The 23,794-nt window shown below is 40.0% G+C and overlaps 1 protein-coding gene across 1 annotated transcript in view; it reads left to right on the plus strand.

The window, feature by feature from the left end:
• Positions 1-123: 123 nt before the first annotated feature.
• LOC120750971 (opsin-5-like) overlaps positions 124-23,794 on the plus strand; it is a 28,380-nt gene continuing 4,709 nt past the window's right edge. Inside the window, exons 1-3 of the mRNA XM_040060176.1 lie at positions 124-244; positions 8,725-8,930; positions 22,812-22,911. Coding sequence (XP_039916110.1) covers positions 124-244; positions 8,725-8,930; positions 22,812-22,911 — 427 coding nt within the window. The remainder of the gene's footprint in view (positions 245-8,724; positions 8,931-22,811; positions 22,912-23,794) is intronic.

Below are 23,794 nucleotides of genomic sequence, written 5' to 3' on the forward strand. Positions count from 1 at the left end.
AGTCTTACTTATTGAGTGCTCCCTTGAACACAGCGAGAAGAAACTGAGGAAAAGGCTGGAACCATCTTATTTACCAGTAGATCCTGGGGAAGGGTGATTTCTGGGTCAGAAGCTCCACTGAAAATGTCTGCCCAGTTTTCTGCACAGGCACCCTGGAGGAACAACAACAACAGTTTTCTGACCAGAGAGGCAGCTGTAACAGAGCAAGGAGAGACTATCATAGGTTTCTACCTGTTGGCTTTAGGTAGGTGTTTGGTTTGGGTGTGAAAGGAAACTCTTAAATAGATGTTGTTATTATCAAATTCAACGTGATTCATTTGAGTTTTATCCCTAATGGAACAAGATGGGAGAAAATGTAACTTTTTTTTCAGCAAATGCAAGATCAGAGAGGTACAGAGCTTGCTTTTGTTAAAAAGACATTTATAATCAATGCAGAAGTCTTGAGGAAAAATAAATAGTCAAGCCTGTAAGTGTTCGACTAATGTTTATTAAGCTTAATATGTGGGAGGATAAAAGAAGTACCTTATCAGAAATACATGATAATTCTGTGTCTTCTTGTTTCTTAGCAGCACTGAATAAATGTTCCCTGATTTTCAGAGCTGTGGCTGTTGACAGTTAGTTGGCATCTTACAATTATCTTCTGGGGAGACACAAAATATGTTTTGTGATTCTTAACTTTAATTGTTTGTACTGGTCTTGTTTTAAATGCTGTATGCATATAGAAATTGATTTCTTCAAATAGGATCTAAGAAATATCTAGGCACTGGAACCTTATCCTGTGTTAGTCACAATACCAAGTGTTTCATTTAGTTCTGCTGGAAGACAGCTACTGTAAATGGATAACAAGGAATTGAAAATGGTCCTCAGTATAGATGAACTCTGACATGCATTCTTTAGTAATTTTGTTTCATTTGTTTAATTGTTATCTGTTTTGGGCAGACTTATCGTATAACACAAGGAAACTTTATGAAATTTCAAAGAGTGCAAGTATGCTAGATAATAAAAAAGTACAATCATAGAACCTCACCAAAAAAATAGAAGAATTAACTTAGATTAAATCTGTCCCTCTAAACAGCATGTACAAAAATGTTTCTGTTTTTAAATTACTATCAGGGGTTTTTTAATTCTAAACTTATTAAATATTTCAATTAACTTATTAGCCCTCTGCTTACACTTGACAAAGGACTGAGAAAGTTAAAATGTTAAATGTATTTTATTATGTTTACATGAGATTTTCTTACTTTTATCTATAGGAACTAGGAACAGTTGTGCTTAGAACAAAAACAGATATTCTAGTAGAAATATGTTTGGCTTCTCTCTTAGGAGAGTGGTTGTATGGTAAATCAGAGATATTCCAATTTATCCCCACTCTGTTCACATCTGTGTATCCTCTTGTGAATGGCTGGAAAATGTCTGCATCATCAGCTAAAGAATTAAGCAGTTGCACTTAGGACTAGAAAGAACATCTTAGGTCAGCAAGGTCAGTCCCCTACTGAGACAATGTATAATCTCATTTACACAGACATTATGCTCCCTCCTATAACCAGCTAGGGGATTTTTTGGTGTTGTTATCACTCTTCCAATTGAACTCATGTTCCGGATTTTATTTCTCTGTTGGATAGGAGCCTTCACCTAAATTCTTAGCTAAAGTGATCACAACAACTTTATACAATTTTTGGTCACTCTTTTTTTTTTTTTTTTTTTTTTTTTTCTTTTTGCCTGCAAATGATCCTATGGCCAATCTATGTTCCTGAAGGGACAATCATACCTTAAGGTCATCCTCTGTATTTCTATATTAAACAATTGATTAGTGGGCAGAGGGTAATTATATTTATTTATCTCATGATATCTCATATTTCATGATATCTTATCCCCTGCCATCCCAGCAACCTTATAGCCAGGACTGAATACAGCATCCAAGCAAGGTATTGCCATCATTATTTACATTCATATTTGCACTCTATCAGCTCTACTGATCCCTCCCAGTATTGCCTCTGCATCACACTGGTAGTTCAAACTCCTTCCATCAATCAGCCAGCAGAGATGTTCTCCTCTGCTGCTTCCTGGGAGTGACCTCACATCTTCTAGCAAATATCTAGGTGCCTGAGCCTTTAGGCTATGGGGGTTTGATTTTTTCAGATCCTTCAGCCAAGTTTACAAGTGCTCTGCATGTCATAGTTACTGTTCTTGAAACTTAGCTCAAGATTCAAAACTTAAGTTCTTTTTCTTGCAGAGTGTGTACAACGAGCAGGAGCACTATGCCAGGTTAAGCGTAGTGTAGATTTGGTTAAAATTAATGGATGTAGGTTTACCCTTTAGAAATGATAACTTCTGAAAAAATCTGTTAGTCATACATAAATCAGGAAAGTGGTAATTTCTCTTCTCCTCAAAGGTCTACTATCCACTTCTGCAAGTACCAGCCACAGCAATTTATAGTTATTAGTTTTATGTACACCAACAACTCATTCTATCCAGGGAGCTGTGATGTGGCAGAACAAGTTCTCTGTCATACAGACACCCTCTTACCCATCTGGCAGCAGAGAAAAAAGGCCAGTCCATGCCCTAGCTTCCTGTACCTCTGGTGCTTTAGGGGGCTGGCAGGACAATCTACATTGGCAGGAGCCTATGGATACTTCCTCACACAAAGCCCCAAAGATATTCATATTTGATACTCCTGGGGGTTTGATGCCTTGGAAAATGGCTTCAGTGATTACACTTCTTTTGAATCTAAGTATGGCAGTGCAGCTTCTTGCAAATTATGATGTACTTTTCCAAAACCAGAGAGATGTACGTGATTGGTATTAGCATTTATCCGGAAGATGGTGTTACTCTGAATCTCCTCACCTACATGGGATAAAGTCCTAAAAACCTAACTATACTTGGCCGAGCCTTCTCAGAGTCACACACCTTGACAGAGGACATGGATATCCAGGAATGATGATCTGACATGTTTTGCTGGGATAAGGCCTCTGTGTGTGTCCCCTTCTGGAAATTCTTGCAGGTCACAGGTGGCACAGCTGTCATTTGTGACAGACAGGACACATGGTGCAGCAGTCAGGCGGTTTTGGATCCAGAGGAGGGGTCCTCAGCCCCCTGGATGGGAGCCTGAGCGCAGTGGTGTCGCACGCTGACATCGCAAGCGAGCCAGTAGGAAGCGTGTGGTGCATTTTGCAGATGCTGATGGGCGTTGAGAGCGCTGCGCTGCTTCTTGACACCCAAGCCACAGTTCCACTGTTCTCCTTGCTAAAGCTTTGGCCAGGGGACCAACAAAGTATGGGGAAGGTGCAATGCCCGTCTGGCAGCGGTGATCCATTCTCAGCGGGACTACCTGCAAGGGACAGCAACCACCGTGTTACCCTGCGCCAGGTCACTTGCGTCAGCATCCTCTTTCCGAAGGCAGCACTCTGCTCCCATCCTTGCCTTCAATGAGCTCAGAACTGTCTCTAACAGACAGGTGAAAGCTTGTCTTGCTGCTGGGATTACATCTGACCCCTTTTTGCCTCTGCCATAAGTGGTGCAGTTCTGTGGAAAATCCTTGCACAGTTTAAATGATGAGGTGCAATTTAAAAGCAGTCCCCGCTGATGCTGGCTGCTAGACATGGGGAAAAAATAGAAAGCATTTTTTTGCTTCATAATTATTAACTAGAATTCTTAAGTTGAGCGTTTTTTTCTGCATTTATACACAATCTGTTCTCTGGTTTTTTCCCCAGGTTTCACATTTAACTGGGCTTGTTAGAGTAAATACGAGGCATAAAAGGAAATTTTAATTCAATAGGAGAGAGTATTTATTAAAGAACAAATTCAGACTTTTTGTGAGTGCTTCCTTCAGAAAGGCATGCTGAGTGTATTACCAATCCCATCAGAACAGATCACAAGATCCAAACATGCCTTTAAAAGGCACACACTTCCGAATAGTAGTAGTAAACTGTTACTTGACAAGTGACAGAATGAGTGTTATTTTGGGATTTTGCTTGACAGATAAATCTGAGAAGGTGGGAAAGGAAACAAGCTATTCACAGAACATTCATCCCTAAAATTATTGCATTTATTGAACAAATAATCTGTCCATGCTTTGTCAAGTCTAAGACAAGATGACTCTTCTCCTTCCTGCCAGAACTGGCAATATGCCCTGGACAGGATATTGTGTGTATAATTGGCAGCAAAGACTGAAAACAGTCGGGTCACTTCACAGTTGCAATAGTTAATGACAGCTTTGCAAATTTTCTGGGTTCTATCACTGTTTTAATTAAAGTTTTCTGGGCAGAAAAATCTTTTGCAGCAAGCCTCTTCTGATAGGCATTTATGCATGTGCATATGTAGTTGTGTAAGTAACTGATTTCATTCATGCCTGCTCTGCATTAAGGTGTTCAATTCAATTTCTGTCCTAGAGAAGGGTTATTTGCTGAGGAAAGAGCCTAGTTTGTCTTGTGGCACTGAGCCTCACCTTTTGCTCCCATTTCTTGAATTCTTCCACTTAAGGCTTCACATTTTAAACTGAATATGGCTGAATTATAGCACCCATCTTTCTATTTCAGTCTTGCCAAGATTTACAAGTAAAGGCTGTGCAACAATGTCTAATAAGAGCAAGTCTAAGTAGAAAGCATAATAATCTATTTTGGCTGGGCACAGGTGAACTAATTTATTGGAAATGTGGATGACCAGCTCAAAGCTATCAATTCACTTGTGCCAAATTTAGTTCTTCGGAAACAATGTTAACAATGAAACCGCATGCAGCCTCAGGTGCCTATTGCTTGTTCAAAGACCATCTCAGGAACAGGAGAGAAAAATAGGGCATATCTGAATGCACAGGCTTGAGTGATTTGACAGAAACATTTGTAAAACTATAGTGTACTTTTTCGATATCCTTAAAGTTAATCTCAGTGTTCTCAGTTGCTTTCAACAGAAAGATTTTCAGCCTCCTTAGTCACTTCCTGGCTACTTTTCTGCTTTCTTTGCATGGGCTGGTGGACATCACAGTGACACAGGAGCTTGTGAATAGCTGAAGGGCTGCCAAGCAGGCTGACTTTCACCAGCTTGCTTGGCAGCTCTTCTGTACCTCCCCAAGAAATCATGGATAGCAGCACCAGACTCCCTTGTGGAGTGCTTTTGACATCTGTGGATTAAAATGCTCTCTTAGGGAGTGTTATTCCAGGAACTATATAGGGGCAATACAACATTTTTAATACTGCTGTCCATCCTATTCCTCCTACCTCACTATGTTTGCAAAACTACTTCAGTATTTGCATATTGTCTGTGTATTTTGTCACATCAGAACATCTAGCATCTTTCTTATGAACAACTCATGTCAGACTGTGCTTATGGGAAAGATGTGATGATCCTTCTCTGAACCTTATGCTGGATGACAATGCTCAGTTTCTACCTAGCTGTTATTTTTGCTCTCTCTCACCACATTTTGACCTCAGTTGAAATCTGTCTCTTTCCCCAGGATTACCTTAGTATGCAGGATTTGGATTTTTGGGTTGGTTTGGGGTTTTTTCTGTGTACTTTTTGGAGTGAATATTAGGGATAGCTCGCAAAAAATGGAACAAGTCCCTTCGGTTGTTTCTTTTCTATCTTCTGTTTTACTGAGGCGACACCTGGTAACATGGAGGCACTTAAAAGTTCAGAGGTTTCTTTTCTAGGCTCTTGATCTACCTCTGATGTCCCCTGGGTCGCCCACCACCTGCAATGTTGCTGAGGAGATCTCTGCCCTTGCTGATAGTGTCAGAGCTGTTACTTTGCTTGCCATTTTCAACCTCCTTCCCTGTTGTACTGTCATGGCTTGGGGGAGAAAGGGAGAAGGGGCTGTTTGGTTTGAGGGGTTCTTTTGAATGGGGTGATTTTCTATTTTGGGGCGGCCTGTTTGGCGTTTCTTAAGTCAGTCAGTCAATACAGGCAGCAACCAAGACTAGCACATGTATCCAATGGCACAGAGATCCAGCGTCCCATAGTCACTACTCTAGGTGACAGCACCATTATGTGACCACTGATTTTTTTACTGCATGGTTCACTAAGAATTTTCTTCCATTTCTTATTTATTTATTTGTTTGTTTGTTTGTTTATTAATAATCCAAATTTATATGGTGTACTACCCAGACAGACCATTTTAGGGACTGGATATGCCAGTGCAGGTTCTCCACTGCTTTGCTTAAAAGGATTGTGCCTACCTGCAGAAATTATAATCGCTTTGTAACCTTATCTCCCTCAATGCTTCCCTCATCTCCAACCTCAGTTTGTGAATGTAGCTCCCAAAAATTATCACAAGTATTGTGTCTCTCTCACCTCTCATTGTTCTAAAATGTGCAATGTTGTTTGATGAGATGTTTTGCTCAAGTTCTTCCTTCCTTCCTTCCTTCCTTTAAAGGGAAAATTCACCCTCCAGGCTAGGGGGAATTTGCTCTCTGTATTCCCAGGAAGGTCAGGTGTGTGACACTGTGAGGGTAGCCCCCCTACCCATCACACTGCACTGGCAAAATTTTGCTGTTTATAAAGGAGGTGCCATTTTATTGTCTCTGCCATTTTAGTAGTGTCTTCATATGGATAGGGAAAAATCTTTCATACCTACTGCCTTGATAACTATCTTACCTTGCAGTGGGTAGAACCGACATACACAAACAACACAACTCCCACGTTTGCATTGCAGGCTACCCTCATTCATCCCCAAAGCCTTCCTCCCCCAGTGCCCTGCTCTGCCTATTTATAATACCTAGACTCAAAGAAAAGTCAGAAATCCCTGAGTTAAAGAGCATGCAGTTATTCAAAACAAGACTTGATTAAGAAACATTGTCACCTAGTGACCAGAACAAGGTATGTTTGTTATTGCTGATCTTGTAACAAGGTATATATGGAATGTATGTGTGTGACTCAGTGTGTCATTGCACCGGTGACTGTTTCTGGTCAATACCATATGCCGACACTTCAGCTCTTCCCAGTTCAAATGCTCTGCGGTAAACCATGTGCATTTACTAAACAAGGTAGAGCAGCAGCAGCTTGGCAGTGCTGCAAAGAGAAACTATTAAAAGTAAATTGCTTTGCAGAAGAACCAGTTCATAGATCCATAGAGACTGTCCCATCAACCACCTCCCTCCCACTCCAAAGTACCCAGAGCACCTCACTGGCAGGTATCTGCCCAATCTCTTTCTTTACAGAGCAAGTGCCTTGCTCTTTGGCATTTCAGCTTCTGAAAGTCTTACATGGCCTGGAGATTGTGAGGCAATCTCCTCCCCTCCCTTCCTAGCCACAGCAGCCTGGCAATGAAGTGCTGGATTACCTGACATTGAAGTGCTTCTCAAAGGAAGGCAGCTGCTCTCTTGCTAAAACATTAAACCTATCAGCCACCTTTCATTGCACAGACTCCTTTGAATAACCAGAGATGATGTGTGTCCCTCTTTATAGCGTTTGTTCATCCCTTGCTGGGTCAATATACAGCAGCCTTACTCTGGGGTATCTACTGCTTGTGCCTGGGCAGAGGGCTGTGGATCAGCTCATTTCTCCCTCACCTGGTAATATTGTAACCTGGCATAAGCCACCAGGTGTTACATTCCTTATCCTGTCGTAGGCAGCAGACGCTCAAAAGAGGTCATGTCTTGCTCTGCCTTGCCAAGGTGAAGTGAGGCCGCCAATGTCACAAGTGGCAGAGCTGGTTTGTGGGATAAAAGCAGGAGCCAGCAAGGAGCCAGGTGCTACCTGGCATGCTGCTCTGCCCTCCACCCCCTTAAACAACTAAGCCACATTTTCAACACTGAACTTACCAGTATACTTATCAGTATACTTTCTGTTATAGGTCATTCACCTCCACACATCTGTGTAATTTCAAAAAGTGGGATACAAGCTACCAGGGTCTTACACTGATGGGCAGAGCAATAGCTATGGACATTTGGAAACTATAGGTCTCTCCAGCAGAATAAGTGTCTGACTTTCACCAGCTTTACCGTTATCTCCCTTGTGTTTGCTCACATATTTAGACACATACAAGTCAGGCATTTCTGTTTCTGGAGAGTAAGAGAGAATGCACCTTTCTGTAAAATGAAATAAAAGAGACTTTGAAGTTCTATTCCAAACATTCTCTTCATATGGATTATCATGTGCATTACTGAAAAATATTCCCATCTGGGACAGACTTTGCTGCAAGGTTCTAGATTGTTCTAAGAGAAGAAACCTAGTTTTATTAGCTGCCCTTTTATAAGAAGAACTGATAAAGCAGCTCTTTGGCTATGTGCATGAATTTTCTGTATCCGTCATTGCATATGAGGAACTTAAATAGCTGCAGATTTTGGCAGATTGTTAGTAGTCTCTGCTCTACTCTACCAATCTTTCTTCCTTCCTATTTTTCCTAGATGTAACACTTATGAGTTTCATCTATCTACTTAAGGAAAAAAACTTGAGCGAAACAGTCCGCTTTAGGCCCTTAAATGGGGCATTTTCAGCAGATGTAGCAGCAGTTCTTTATGTTTGTTCTGTTTTATTGCTGCACTTACTCACTTGCTCCTATTTCTGAAATGTACCCAGCTGCTCAAAAAGGTTTCATGCATAGTTTTCTAGTGGATAATCTAGTTTAATATGCTTCTAAAGGAACAAAAGGGAATTTTAGGAGATATGTCATACATTTACATACTCAAAAAATTCTTTCTTTATTTGCTTTTTGATTTCATAGAATCATAGAATAGATTGAGTTGGAAGGGACCTTAAAGATCATCAAGTTCATGGATTTAATTTTTTTTCCAGGCTGGTTGTCTTGGTTTGGAAACAGCATTGTGATTTTTGTCCTGTACAAACAAAGACACCTTCTGCAGCCTACTGACTACCTCACGTTTAACTTGGCAGTATCAGATGCCAGTATCTCTGTTTTTGGGTATTCACGGGGCATCATTGAGATCTTCAATGTCTTCAGAGATGATGGATTCATTATCACGTCAATATGGACTTGCCAGGTAAGACTGGATTACACTTAATTAGACAAAAGGGATGTAGCTATATCTGTGAGTGTGTTGTATATAAATAACCAGACAACACCCAAAGAATGAAAGGAGGTAGTCACTAATCTTTCAAAAGGACAGTGTCCTCTTTTGTTATGCATTTGATCAGTGCTTCATCAATTTTCAGTGGGTTCTTTTCCTGCATATTTGCAATAGTTCTTACTAGTCTGAGATTTTTTTTTTTTTACTTCATGTCAGAGATCACACTCATGTTGGAAAATCAAGATATGGGCTGTGCTTGTTTTCAGGATGCCTGAAGCCAACCTGGTTGTTGCTTTAAGCCAAATGTTTAAGTGCCAATGTTGATTCCTGCTTGACAAAGCATGTAGACAAAAGCCTCCACTCAGCATTTGGGCATACCCATACATTTTAGCATGCAACTTTTTGCACTAACTCTGTTCTAACTCTTCAATCACATTCCTAAACTGTTGGTTGATTCATTGCCTGTGGTAGAATGAGTGATTTAACTTTACGGCACAGTCATCCCTGATCTTGGTGGGGCCTTTTCTGTTGGAGTACTCAGAAAAAGTTATTATTGTTAATTCTGAAATATACCTGCGTGGACAGACTATAAATGCACCCCATGGACAGATAGACACAAAGCTGGCTCCCTGGTGCTTTCAGCAACCTCTGTGAGAAAGATTATACTCTGTTTCATCAGGGAATCAAAAATCTTAAAATGACAGGATAGCCTACAGCAAGGTGTAAGAAAGATCATGATGAAGGGAAAGGGAAAGAGAAATAATCCTCTTTTCTTGGAGGTTTGTTTTTTTGGGGTTTTTTTTAGAGGAGGAAGTTGAGCTATTGTGCAACATAGATGAAAGAGCATTTACAGGTCGTGTCCCTTCCATTTCAATAAAAAATTCTGTTTATGTAAAGATGAAGGTTTCCTGTAGGAGACTGATTAACCTAGGATCTGCAGTTTGATCTAAAAAAAATATTATTTTATTGTTTAAAACATATCTCATTTGGCAGAAAAAGATTTATTAAAATGAAGCTAATTATTTCCTTAGTAAAATCATGCTTTCTTATGAGATTATCTACAGTTGCAATCCAAGGTCTGTTGAGCAGAAACTTTGAATTTTTTTATTAATGGAAAATTTAAAAGTCATCAGATAAATAAACACATACCTGAAAACTGTAAAATTCACATCCATACTCGGAAATAAACAGATACATATTTTTTCCCCTCTTTCAAAGAAGGCTGGAGCTATGACTGAGAAAGGAAAGATAAAATCTGCATCTCCAGGTTCAGTTCTAGCTTTGTTGCAGATTTCCTGTGTAAGACAGGGTAAGCCATTCGGTGTGAAATCCTGACCCAAGGTCAAGGCATAACTTGATGCTTACAATTCGCAAGGTTGAAAGAGGTAGCATTAAATGACCTCTCTGCATCCCTTCTCCGAGCTCTTTCAGAGCCCTGCTTGTACTGTGGCTCCATTTTGGGGGGATTGCATAAAACAGCTCACAGAGGAAATGGCAAGGAATGGCACACTGCCTGTGCATCTTGGTTTGAGTGGGAACTTCTGTCAGCAGCATTACAAATTCCTTTCATGATTCTTCTGCCTGGGAATTTCTCTTTGGCTGACTTGGAGCTACTAAGTCTTGTTATGATGATCTGGCTTTTTTTTTAAGATTTAACAGTACTGGGATAAAGGGGTGCTTGAACTTTGTGAGATGGATGTATGCTTAATCTTGCCATGCTTGAACGGCCTTTTCAAGGGAAGAAGTGCTCCATAACATTTTTAGTTTAAACGGATAAACAGTTAGTTTATTTTTTATTTTTAGTTTAAACAGTAAACAGATAGTTTACTGCTCAGGGTGTGTTAAGTAATTGAGTTTGGATCGTCTTGTTTTAAATACTATTAATTTGTAAAATTTGGATATCAAGCAAAGTTTTAAGGTATTGAGATCCAAAGATTTTGTGCAGGACCCTAATAATGTATTGGCTTTTCTTAACACTCTGATTTGTAAAACACTAAAGTTTCTGCTTTGAAAGTCCTCTGTAGGTTCTAGAGGGTAACATTAACCATTCAAAATATGAATTTGTTATTAAAATTAATTAAAAATTAATGGTAATCTGGAAAAGTCAATTTGTACTTTGAATTAAGTTTGGATTTGTTGTGGCTTGTTGAGTGGTCAAGCTGGTTACAGCTTGTTGAGAGATCATGTAGGATTCCTGTTTCCATCAGGATTTTGTTCTGTCTTGAGGAACTTCAAAAACGTGCAAACTCTGACATCCATCTTCTTGATTTATAAATTTGACAAAACAGAAGCCAATGATGAAAAAATAGGTTATGAGTGACTGGATTCTAGCAAAGAATACCGTGCAGAAATAGCAGGAAGTTTCTGTGCATAAAAAAAAGATGTGAAAATTTCCACATATGTGTGGGCAGCCAGCACAAAGGTAGTTCTGGAAATATTTAATGTTGAACAGCAATAATGTTTTGATTGTTGTAGTCTAAATTTGTAGTCTTACTGGAAGGGGTCTCACAGGTAGAACATGTGAAATGAGAGTCTTTGTGCCATGAAGGTAAAGCCCATGCTTTCTGTCAGGACCCACTGAGGTTGGTGTCTCTTGCTCCCCTCATACGCTCAGGCTTCTCTGCAAGTAGCTGGGGCGGCACTTGGCATACGTGAGCATGGCTCTTTCCTTGGCATGGCCCATGTGCTTTCCCTTACTTGGTTCGTTTTGACGAGCCCAAAGGACAGCCTTACTTGGCTTTCTGTCGTCTGGTTCAGTACACATTTGCTCCTGCTGATCAGTCAGCTTCTTCTGTCAGGTATGCTCAGGGAAATTTTATTTTTCCAAGCTAGCCTGTCATTTCTGTTCATGAAGAAACTTCATGAGCTCACCTCACTTAATCCACCTAACTATTTTGTTTTCCTGTGTCTTGGGTCTCCTTCTGTGCCCTCAGGTAACATTTTTCAACATTAAGGTTCACCCTCCTTGGCTGCCCCTGTTGAAGGGAGTGAGGGAAAGATAGACAGAGTCCTTCTCTCAAAACAGCCTAGTCTTTGAAAATTCTCTGTAACAAAAGATATTTCTCCAGCTACAGGGACCACCTCACTGCATACCTGCTGAAAGGGACAGAAAGGAGTTCTCCTGTTCTCTTCCTCTGTATGGAGAAAAAAAACCCAACACTTTTCTTTCCTATGCCAAACATTATTTTTTTGAGTCTGACAGGGCTTTTCTCTCATTAAGGAGGTTACATGGTATGTCTGTATCCAAATGCTGCCTCTTCTGAATGCTCTGTACAAATACAGTTTTCCAATGGTAGATTTTGGAATCCGCTTTCACTTTTATGCCTCTTTCTACCACTGCCTCATTGCTGAACTGGACAGAGGAAGGACAGTCAGTCTCTGGCACATCCATTTTTCAGTCTCTCCCAATATGATCAGTAAGTAAACTGGTTAATATAGTAAGTTTCAGGTCAGGGAATGTAACCCAGTGACCAAGAGCCATCTATTCCCCCACTGACTGTATTCCCAGTGAAAAGCTATCTCAGAATATATTTTTGTCCTTCACATATTTTTTTTTATTTTTATGTCCTGCTGAACCAGAAGTTGCACTGAAATCTGCAAGTAGCATTGTGTGCAAATGTTCCTATATGTAGGAAGTAGAGAAATACTCATTCTCAACAGGCAAATCTGGCTTATTCTAACCTTATTTATCAAATAACAGAAAGCTTTTCTTGTATTTTTTAATCACGTGACAAATACAATAAAAGATGCAGCTTCAGGAGGCCTCTAAACACGGGGAAAGGATTACAACCTATCTGGACTCCATAGGTACATTACAGTCATGTCTGAAAACAAGAATGGACTATGGAATGCCTTAGAATTTGAAATCCTTCATAATCCTGGTACTTCAGTTTAAATTTGTTTCCAGTAGTTAACTTTTGTAATTTTTTAAGATTATTTTTTGATAATGCAGTTTGGTTATTTAAACATCAGTTTTTCAAACACTTAGAGGTTTTACTATGATGATCAAGAAAACTGACTGTTCTTACCATGTGCTCACTCTGTTGGCATAGTCTTCTTTTAAAAAACATTTCTTATTTCTGACTGTTTCTTACATGTAAGATGTGTCTGGGCTGTGCACCCCAGAGCACAGGGTGGTTATCTCCAGGTCACAGTACCGTCACGGACCTGTCTCCAGTGCTGATTGACGCTCTTGCCACGGATGCACTCAGCTCACAGTCAGCCTAGGTATTCCCAGCCCATCTGGCCAGCCAGATGGTGCCAGAGCATCCTCAGCAGGTCTGTCTCTGCACAGAAACAGCCTCTGGAGAAGCCATTTAAAAAAAAAAATAATAAAGTTCCACTTTCAGGTATTAGTGAGCAGCAGAGTAGCTTGTGTGACAGGATCCACCCCCACTGACTCAGTCCCTGCAGCCTGCTCTCACCATCACAAGGGCCAGCCTTCAAGGACCTGCCCTCAGCCTCACAAAGCTGCTTCGTGTTGTGCAGAATAATAAAGGCACTGAGGGGAGCAGAGCAGAAGAGAGAGAAATGACTGTTTCATCCTGTGGCTTGGTTTACTACAAAGTAGGGAGCAAACCTGGTTTTGAATCCTGCGATGCTTCCATGCTTCACACAGCGCTTCTTTATTCCTGTCTGGCATACCCTGGGCACATGCAACGTGGTGGTCAGCAGTGAGCCCCGCAATGCACACAGGTATAGTTCTGCTCTGTTACCCACAATATACTCATGCACAGTTTGCCTGACAGCACCGGATCTGTGGACTATGCGCATCCCAAAAGGGCATGGTGTGGCCAGGAAGTCAAAAGTTATCTGGAAGCACCAGACTTAGTGTGTACGCATTGAGTAGTAAGTGGCCCACAGGTGACTGGGATTTCTTGCACTTTAGCAGATTTTCCAGATCGTGGTGGTGTAGCTCATCAAGTTGCCATCTGAAATCCTAGATAAATAAGGATGTCTAAGAAAAGCTAAATTAGACATGTGAAATCCCTGTTTTAACAATGCTGCTGTGGGACAAGGAGGGTTCCCTTCCCTCCAATGGATGTTTAACACTAATTTAAGGAACCTCTTTTAGTCTCTAGCCCCAGTATTTGTTTGCTATAGGAATAGTTGGGCACCCCCTTATGATGAATAAACTTGGGTCTGTGTTCCACAGCGGGGAATTTAAATGGTGCACCTTTAAATGGAGAAAAGTGAACCCAGCTCTCCCAAACAGTCCATGGGGGTAAAGGGAGAATGGGCCAGCAATCCCTCTGCTTTTTTCAGTGACACTGCTTAATTTTTGAAAAGTCTTGTACAGTTAAGAGAAGGAAATGGCTGTGAATACAAATGAATCACAATTTTTCATGTTAAAAAAAAAAAATATGAACAGAGGGTGAGATATGTCAACCACCTTGTTCTGTTGGCTTCCTTAGGAGCCTAATTTGCTCCTCATTTGCTCCATTGGAGGTGCTTTGCCACCTCCAATCTAGGAGCAGAGCTCAGAGCCAAAACCCTTCCCTCATCAGGCAAGCGACCAAAGCCTTCAAAGCTGAACACAGTGGCCCTTGCCATGTTTTGGAGATTCAACTTCCAGCCACTCCGTCTTGCTAGCACCTAAAAAACTCCAGTATTTTGGGTGTTATTAAATATCTAGGGCTCTATCATGACATATCTGAGAAGAAATAATGCCCGCTTTTTGTAAAAATTAGAACTGAATATTTGACACACCAAAAAAAATTGCAACAGTAAGAAATTATGAGAAAAATATGATAAAAGCACACGGACTCTTTTCAGAAGTTTTGAGGGCAAGGCTTTTAATCTTGAATAAATTCTTTTGTATTTTATTAATATCATTTGCTTTCTCAGAACATGCATTTATCTCTTTTCCTATATACGGATTGTAAAATATTGCTAAAACTTGTCGGAGGAGGAAAGAGAGGATTAATACTTTCCTCTTCTAACAAAATCTTCTGTAAATTGTCTGATAAATCAAAAACCCTAAAGTCATTTATGTTCTTATAAACAGATTAAATTTGGAGCACATTGATTTTTGTCCATTTAATATAACTCGTAAAAATGACCAATTGTTTATTTAGCTAGACTATTGACTCTCTTGACTTGGTTAGTGATTTTATTTGTTTTATAAATACCAAAGAAAGTGTTTACACGTTACTTTATGTGGAGTGGTACTCCCTCACATTCTGGGGAGCTACACAGTGGTAGCTCCACAGTCCATATGAAGTCCAGTAATAAAAGCAATGTCAGACGGGAAGGGCCAAAATTAAACTTCGCAAGTTTTCTTTTTACTGCCTTCCCACTACTGCTGTTGGGGAGATTACTGAGGAAAATGACAGACAGCCACTGCGGCCAAATGTCTCTATGCATTGTTTGTCAAACTTGTTCCAGCTTAACCACCAATTCACATTGTTCCATCATCCATTAAATTTTTTCCTTCATTTTTTCTGAAACAAATTTATATCTCAATTATGAACACTGGAATGTATCCTGATTCTTGTTTCCTTGCCTGCCTGAGATTTGGATACTGAAATAAAAAGTTGTAGAGGTACTAGTCTTCTGTCTTCCTTTATTTCTGGTCAGCCGTTATATAATCTAAAGAGTGTACACACTGCAGTCAAAGAGGTAAAAGCAACTCATGTAGACATCTGTGAGCTGAATTTTAATGAGAAAAATACTTCATCTGCAGGGAAGGAGGGAAAGACTGCCTTTGCACAAACAGAATCATTAGCAACATAGAAGATCATTTCAGTGTAACTAATGTGACTTCAGGGAAGTTCCGCCAGTTTTCATTAGTCATGAATTCTCCTTAATTTTCCTCTAAATTATTATTTCTGCAGTCAATTGTGACTAATTAGGTAAGTTATATATTTGGTGGTGAAAAATTATGAATGTCCAAACTATCTGTTTCCTTGTTTAACAAATCTGACGTAGCCCCTGCTGTGATACCCAAGCACTGTGTCAAACCACACACCGCTGCCTGGATTGGGCATTCCTTGCTTGAGAGTGGTCCTAGAGAAACAGGAATTTACAGAGCTTAAGCTTTGATTTCTGTACTTGTTTTTTCTCCCAGAGGGCTTTGAAATACCCTTTCTCATTTCTCTATGTGGAAAATAGTAACCTTCCACATCCTTCTGTGCTGATGTTAAAGATATTTAATGTTTTGTTTCAAAAAATGCTGTCCATCACCGCTTCATCATTCAAGCTCTTCTCACATAGGGCTGAACAAACCATATTCTTCTGGCTCCTCTCTGTGTGCCACATTCTCTCACTGGGTTTTAAGAAAAATTTCATCTGAAATGAAAATATCACTCTGATAAAATTTGTAAATATCTTATGTAGTTCTATCTCACATTTACTCATCTTCTCTGTTGGAGTCCAGGGCATTCCTTTGGTTGCCCTGGAGGGTCAGGGACCTGGGCAGGGGGGTCTGGGACCCCAGCCCAGAGCCCAGAGCTCAGAGAGACACTGGATTTGATTTCAGTCCATGGGAGAGGCTTCTTGCACTGCAGGAAGCATTGCAGGCCACAAGAGTGTAAAAATAGTAGTTTAGTATATCACAGGGTGAAAAAGCAGTGAGTTTGGGATTCTTGGCATTGAAGTGAATGGGGCAAGATGGAGAATTTAGGGCGTTGTCCCTTTCTTCTTCCTTCTTGTTCCCTCACTCCATTTCTGCAGTGACGTTGGCACAAAGTAGTTAGTGAGGATTGGGTCAGAGTAAAGATGACCTTTTTAGTAATAGTGATAGACATTGGTAAGAAATAGTAAATAAAGAATACGTAGCAATTAGTATAAAAGATAAGGACAGCCCAGAGACAGGAGGAGTCACCAGATGTCCGAGCCACGGCAAACATCTTTCGGACACTGAGAAAATTGTAAGATAAGAACTAATAAACGAAGCATGTAACCTTGAAGACTCCGTCTTTTCCTGCGTTTGGCACAGAGCTTTGCAGAGGGCCAGAACTCTAAGACCACCGGAATGCCGGGGAATTTAAGCTCCTAAAAAGGAGCCCCCGACACTTCTCTATCACAAAAATATATTCCATTAAGTGAGTACACTGATAGAAGATAAATCAGGTCCTGATCTAGATCTTGTGCTGAGGGAATCAGTGACAAGACGACTGCTGCTTGTAATGGGCTGTGTATGACATGACATCCAGAACTTCCACACCATTGTCCCCGCACAAAGGGATGATGTTGAGCCTGGTGGGTTTCCAGATCACACTTTAAGGCCAAGAATAAACTGTATCTTTTATACTTCCTTCCATGCTCTCCTTGGTCTACTCAGACTCCTTGGAAATTATTGTGACTCTCCTGTTATTTTGGTACCAGATCCATAGGGCAAAAGAGTACTAACCTAAGACAACACCTGCTAGTAGCCATGCAGCTTTTTCAGGTTTTCAGGAAAATAACATCTTCCAATCTTGGGGACTTAAGGCCAAGCTGGTACCATCACTAACCTTCCCTGCCTTTTGCCTAGGACCTTCATGAGCAGCAGCAGAAGTTCAATTGTAGGCATTCAGCCAGCAGTCAGAGATGTCCTTGTATAAACCTGAGGGTGGCTACGTAAGCAGATTCCTTCTTGTTGGGAAGCAGCCCAGAGGATTGTACTTTGGAGAATGAGGAGGGTTTTTTTCAGTCTCTTGGCTGTCCTGTCAAAGTCCATGAACAGTGGGACCTCTGGTTCCCTTGAGGTGTGCAAACCTCAATAAATATTTAACATGATATTCTGAAATGAAAAAGAAAATACTTTGAAACAAAAGTCTGATTTTAATCTGTTGTTCATGGATATCAGTTATCTACAGGCCACAAAACCAAGCCTTGCCTTTTATGGTAATGTAAAGATGAGACAGGTGACTCTTCTTTTATAAGTGTAATTTTTTGTTTGTATTGATGGTGATGCTAACAATAAACAAGTAGACTCTAAATTAACATCACTAAAGTGGAGAGGAGTTTTGGCTCAGGCCCACTGAAAAGAATTGTACAGTGTAGCACAGATGTTCCCAAAGGGCAATGCTAGATTTTCCTATCTAGTGCTTCTTAATTTCCCTCTACACTAATTCGCAGAAAGACAATGGCAATTCAATATTTAACCTGAAGATGGAAATATTTCCATTGTGTCTGGATCGTCTGGTGGTATGAACTGAATGCTCCCAATTTATTTTTCATGAGGGGACATGAGAGGCATAAAACCTTCTGTGATTTCCACGACATCTACCCAGAGCTAGAAAGCAGGTGTTCCCAAGCATTTGGAGATGGAGTATTTGAAGTAAGATTATTATCTGATGAGGCTGTGTAAGGAAATTCTGCAAGCAATTCCCTCAAGAGCATCTCCACCAATGGTAGGGTTGTTGCATTTGTAGATGTGTTCCTTGATAGGGGCAGGTACAACTAGGAGTAGAAATTGTGGCCTGAGAGGCTACAACTAGAGTAGTTAAAGGTCAGCTCAAAGTAAGTACACTTTGAAACTCAATTGATTAACCTGGTAGATGAAACTGGGTTCCCCAGGTTTACTAAAGCCGAAACTTGACCTGCATATATTAATAGTGGCACTGAACATACATTAACTATATACTAAAATTGGTATGATTACAAATCTGGACAAAGTATAGTCTAAATAGTGCATTCATACTTTTCTATATTTCGAATATATGCCATCCACAGGAAGATTAATTACTTTGTGAGTGCAAAATACTGAATGTCTGATGCTCTCATTTAATGGTTTAAATTTTTTAATCCTGTAACATATAAATTCCCTTTGTACTTCTGTGAATTAGTCACCTGTGAAGACTAATTTTGATTATTGAACTCAGTAGTTCTTCTAGAACCTTTGTAATTAAAGAGTTACTGTAGTCCAGTTGACTCAATGTAGAATATCTGAGAGATGGAAGAATTATGTTGTAATCAGACTCAAGTGGAATATTTTTGCATTTACTTCAAACTTTAAGAATCATTTAATTTAACATAAAGGGTTTTAATTTTAAAATATCTATTCAGAGGTTTCTACAATTGCTTTTACAATTTTTTTTTTGAAGATTGATTTAAGTGCTTTTTCATTTCTTGATGTTGAATGAGAGTTATTGCCATTATCTATTTACATTATGATCTCAGAATCATCTGATCTGTATTAAAAAAAAAAAAAAAAAAAAAAAATCTGAGAGAGCTTATTGTGGCAACCTTAAGTATACACTGCAGGCAAATAATCCCTGCGTGAAGTTTATGCTTTTCTTTACATATTCATTATGTCATTTTCAATAGAAGAAAAATACAAGATGCTGTGGTTCTGAAGGGAAACAAACGGATTTTGGGAAATTGCAACAGATTTAGCAGCTGGCCAGAGGAGGGAGTGAGGCAGCCTTTGTTGCTGGTGAGATCAATGTTTTTCCCCAAAGTGAAATGTGATAGCTATTTCGGCAATCTGCTTTTTGTGCAATTAAACCTTGATTAATCCAATAATAAGAACAATAAGTTGTATTTTATTCTGATTTAAATGAAGATAACCCTTATGAATCAGTAGGAATTCATAAGTATTAAAGGTAGTAAAAGTGAAGCACACCCAAGCTCACAGCTAAACATTTTGTAGTGCACTGGGGATTCCTAACTCTCACTGTGTTGAAGTAAATGGATTTGCATGCAATAGGAGTTCTAGGGTTGTAAATAGTGCTCCGAGAGCATCAGTGAGATTTAAAGTCAGGCACAAGTACAAAGCAGAAAAAAACCCACAATATTTTCTTCAGTTGTGTCTTAGCTTCCAGGCAGCATGAAGATAACGAGCACCTTCCATGTGTATCTATATAGCCAAGGGAGTAATGCTGGTAGAGCACTGAGAGAAAAGCTTTTAAAATTGCTAATCTACTCCTGCTTCTTAATGGGTAAAAAGGAAAACTGGTGTATTAAATTTACCATGCAATTAACTTTGTGTTTATGTCAGAATTCATTATTGCCTGTTAACATTGCTGCTATTTGATCATAATTAATAATAAGAAGGACAAAATTGCATTACACAAAAATGGAGGAAAAATTATGACTATGGAAGGAAGGAGCTGGATGGGGGGTAGAATAAAAGGAAAACCAGAACAGTGTTAAAGGAAAGAGCATCAGTCTTCTAAAGCAATTACATGTTATTTACTATTCTAGTATTTCCTTGGCTGTCATTCTATGTACCTTTAAAGATGCAGAAAACAGAAATTATCACATATTTTTGTAACCTGCAGACATTAATCTCTGCCTATAGAAATTGGGACTATGTTAAAGCAGTTTTTCTGTTGTTACCTACTTGGGTGCCTAGCAGTTGCCTTGCTACCTACAGTCGGTGTTGTCTGTTCAAGAGCAGAAAAAGCAGCAGAGACTTTTCTTCCAAATCCAGTAGGTGTAAGCTTGAAGTAAGTTGGCTATATCTACAGGAAGATCCCTTGTTTTCTTCTGAAGACATATGTCTAAGTGACAATGATATAAAAGTGCTGCAGCATTGACAAACTTGTTGGGAAATGGTAAATGCATAGCAGGGCTCAAAAGCCACTTGTCGCCAATAGAAATTTGGGACAAGAGCGGTCTGAGCATCATGCTCCCAAAGCAGCCTGTGGATGGTCTCTCATGGCTAAATGTTCCAGACGCTGTGGCTCCTGTACTGCAGCTTGAGAGCCACCATTTAGCGCCTTTATTCATTTCATCTGAGCTCCTGTCATCCCCAGAGCTCCCTCTGTTTCATGACATTTCCCGCTGTCACCTGTTGCCAAGCCACCAAGCCTGTGGCCATCATGGGGGCTGTGACAGCTGCCCTGGGTGGCTGCTGCCACTCAGCCACTTACAAACCATTTGGCCCTGGTAACATCTCTGGTGATAGCCCCCACACCTGCAGAACATCTGATGAAATGCTGGTATGAAACAGTATGAAAACAAGACGTGGTGCTGACAATGCCCCAATCCTATGGATTATGCTGATTTAGAAAAAACTGTTTGCTTGTTTGTTTGTTTGTTTGTTTGTTTGTTTTTAGCAAGGCACCACTCCAAAGAAAACATTTAGGCCTTTCTTTGGTGACAGCTTCATCTTAAAGGCCAAGAGTGTAATTTTAGACCCACCCTCCTCCCTTGTAGGTGTGCTCAAAGCCTGAATGATCACTTGATATAATTGTCCCTCTTTGGTCTGACATCAGGGAAGGAGGGTAGGAGGAAAATGGTCACATCTGCCAGTGATAAAAAACCAGATTATTTCAGAAAAACTTGCCTGCTTTTAACATAAGCCTATGATACACAGTGAGAAGCCTATTCTGCTCTTTTAGTATTCAGTCTCATAGCTCTTTAGACTTAATTTCAAAGTGTTTATTTGCATCCTTGTTGAAATCCTGTTGAAATACTTATTTTCTAAACTAATAACTATGCAATTCCTTAATATTATGGCCATTATGGTTTTTGCATCTATGAAGCATTGTTAGAGCAATGGAGAAGTGGCAGCTATTTGCACCACTGGGGCTGATGAAAAGCAGAGCACATTTTCATATCCAGATATTTCACCAACATCCACAGCACACAGCAGGCCAAATTCAGCAAAGTGCAGCTTCTAGCAAGTAGCTGAGACATCCAAGAAAGTCTGTTTTAAACATGGTTGCATTTGCACACCAAGCATGAACTGGCTGTAATTGGAGCACAGGTGAGTGTAGATTGTTGTAGTTGCAAGACTTGCACGCATTTAAAATGTGGAGGGTCTGTAAAACTTACAATAAGAAGTATTTAGAGTCAATATGAGGACACTGGTAGTAAGAAAAAGCACTAGTGAAGGAAGTGATGAAGCAGTCCTTTTTCTAACCCTTTACCCAATTTAATTTATACAATCTGTCAGGGTCTTAGCTTTAAGCCTGGATTAAAGCCCCAGATTCAGTGCTGGGATAAACTGAATTCCACAGGAGTTGTGCCCGTTCATACAAAGACAGAGTTTGTTCCTGTAGAATAATGATGTGCTTTTCCACCGATAATTTCAGCATTTTAACGCCAAGTTACTGTCCAGAGACACTTGCTTAATATTCTTGCTTCACTAGGTGTAAAACTGGCACCTCCAAGAACTCCTCTGCTCTGGGCAATTTAATATATCATTACAAGATTCCAAAAAAATAAGGGACTGGCTGTCAGCATTTTGCCTGGATCATTTCCCAGTCATACAGTGCTCCTAGCAGATGGCTGCATCCATGTCCTCTACAGCTGACAGAACTTCCTGGTTATACCTGGAGCTGTGTCTGTCCTGGGATGCGGCTGAGGCACTGGTGTCAGCGGGAGCCACAGAGTTGCACAGCTCTGCCTGCGTCACAGCGAGGGGATGAGGATCAGGGCTTCAGAAATAGCAGGCAACCAGCAGCACCAGACATTGAGACTCAGTCTATTGGATCTATTTAGGTTTGGGGGCCTTTTAAAAAAAAATCTTTTCTCACTCAGCCCAGCCCTTCACCTCCTACATTCCTTCCCTCTCTGGCCTAAACTTCTTAGGTTCAGTTTGCATATTTGTTCTCTATAAGCAGGGCAGCTGCATCCGGGGCATTTTTGCCTGTTCAGGGCTTTTCTTCTTTCCATTTCAAAGTTTTTCCCCTTCATTTAGCAAGTCATTTAAGGGAAGCATAGATGTAAGGGTGTGCTTGCTTGCTTGCTTATTGTATGTACATGACAGAACACTTATATAAGTTTTGAACATTTACTTGCTCACTGATCCTATAGAAGATAACTGCACCTGACATTTTGTACTTCCCTGCTAGTTGGGTTTCTGAAAAAAGTTTCGAGTTCATTTACATGAAAAGGACAGGAGAAATTCCTGCAGTTCTTTTCCCCATCAAATCTGTGCAGTAATGGAACATCCTGTACTGGTTTGTTTTTCAGGTTGATGGCTTCATGACACTTCTTTTTGGCCTGGCTAGCATTAATACCCTTACAGTGATCAGTGTGACACGCTATATCAAGGGCTGCCATCCTGAGAGAGGTAAGGAATAAAGGCAAGTTCAGTTCTGCCTTCTCTGAACCTGGTGCAAATCTGCATTTCCTTCAGTCACTATTATCAGTCAGGCAGGCTATATTAAATACAAATTAAATGCATTGAGAACCAGGACATAATATAGTAATTTACATTACAAACATGTTTTCATAGAATCCTTCAGGGTTAACTCCAGTAAGAGCCAAATTATTACTAGTGTGTTTGGGTTATCATGGATAAATTCATCCTTGTGCCAAAGTTACCACAGGTACTGCTGACCCTCTGTATTCCTCAAAATAGGACTTAAATTGCTCCTAAGTTATACATTGTTGTCTGGATATCACTGAAAAAAATCCACCTTCTATGAGATGACGTTTGAGATTCTGATCAGGGACCAGATCAATTTTTATGCCTTTGTTGCAAGTGCTTGCACCATCTTTCATGCAGGAACGTATCAATGTCTGCAGGGAAAGTATGTGTAAGTACATGGGATGCATCAGACAAGTTTTTCTCTTTACTAGCATGAGGAGTATTTGCTGTGAAAAGAACTTCTGCAGGGAGGTAAGTTTTTCCACAGGGAGTTCTTCTACAGTTTAATGTAACGATAGACTTGTTGAAGTTAAATTTCAGCACAAATTGCTGCTGGAGCTGATAGAGTTTAGCTGTGATGTAATCCTACATCTTCTATTCATTTCATGTAAAAACTCATACTTAAAACCCACATTTCTCTTTTATGAAGCTCTAACACATATCCATCTGATGGTGCGCATAATTTGTGTTTGAATCTCAAGTAAATCTAAGCAAGTACCCAGTATAACATCACAGAAATTTTAAGGAACACAAATTGGTGGTTGCATAAATATTTCCCACATAAATGAAGAAATTAACACAA

This window comes from Hirundo rustica, chromosome 3, assembly GCF_015227805.2.
Source record: "Hirundo rustica isolate bHirRus1 chromosome 3, bHirRus1.pri.v3, whole genome shotgun sequence".
NCBI lineage: Eukaryota > Metazoa > Chordata > Aves > Passeriformes > Hirundinidae > Hirundo > Hirundo rustica.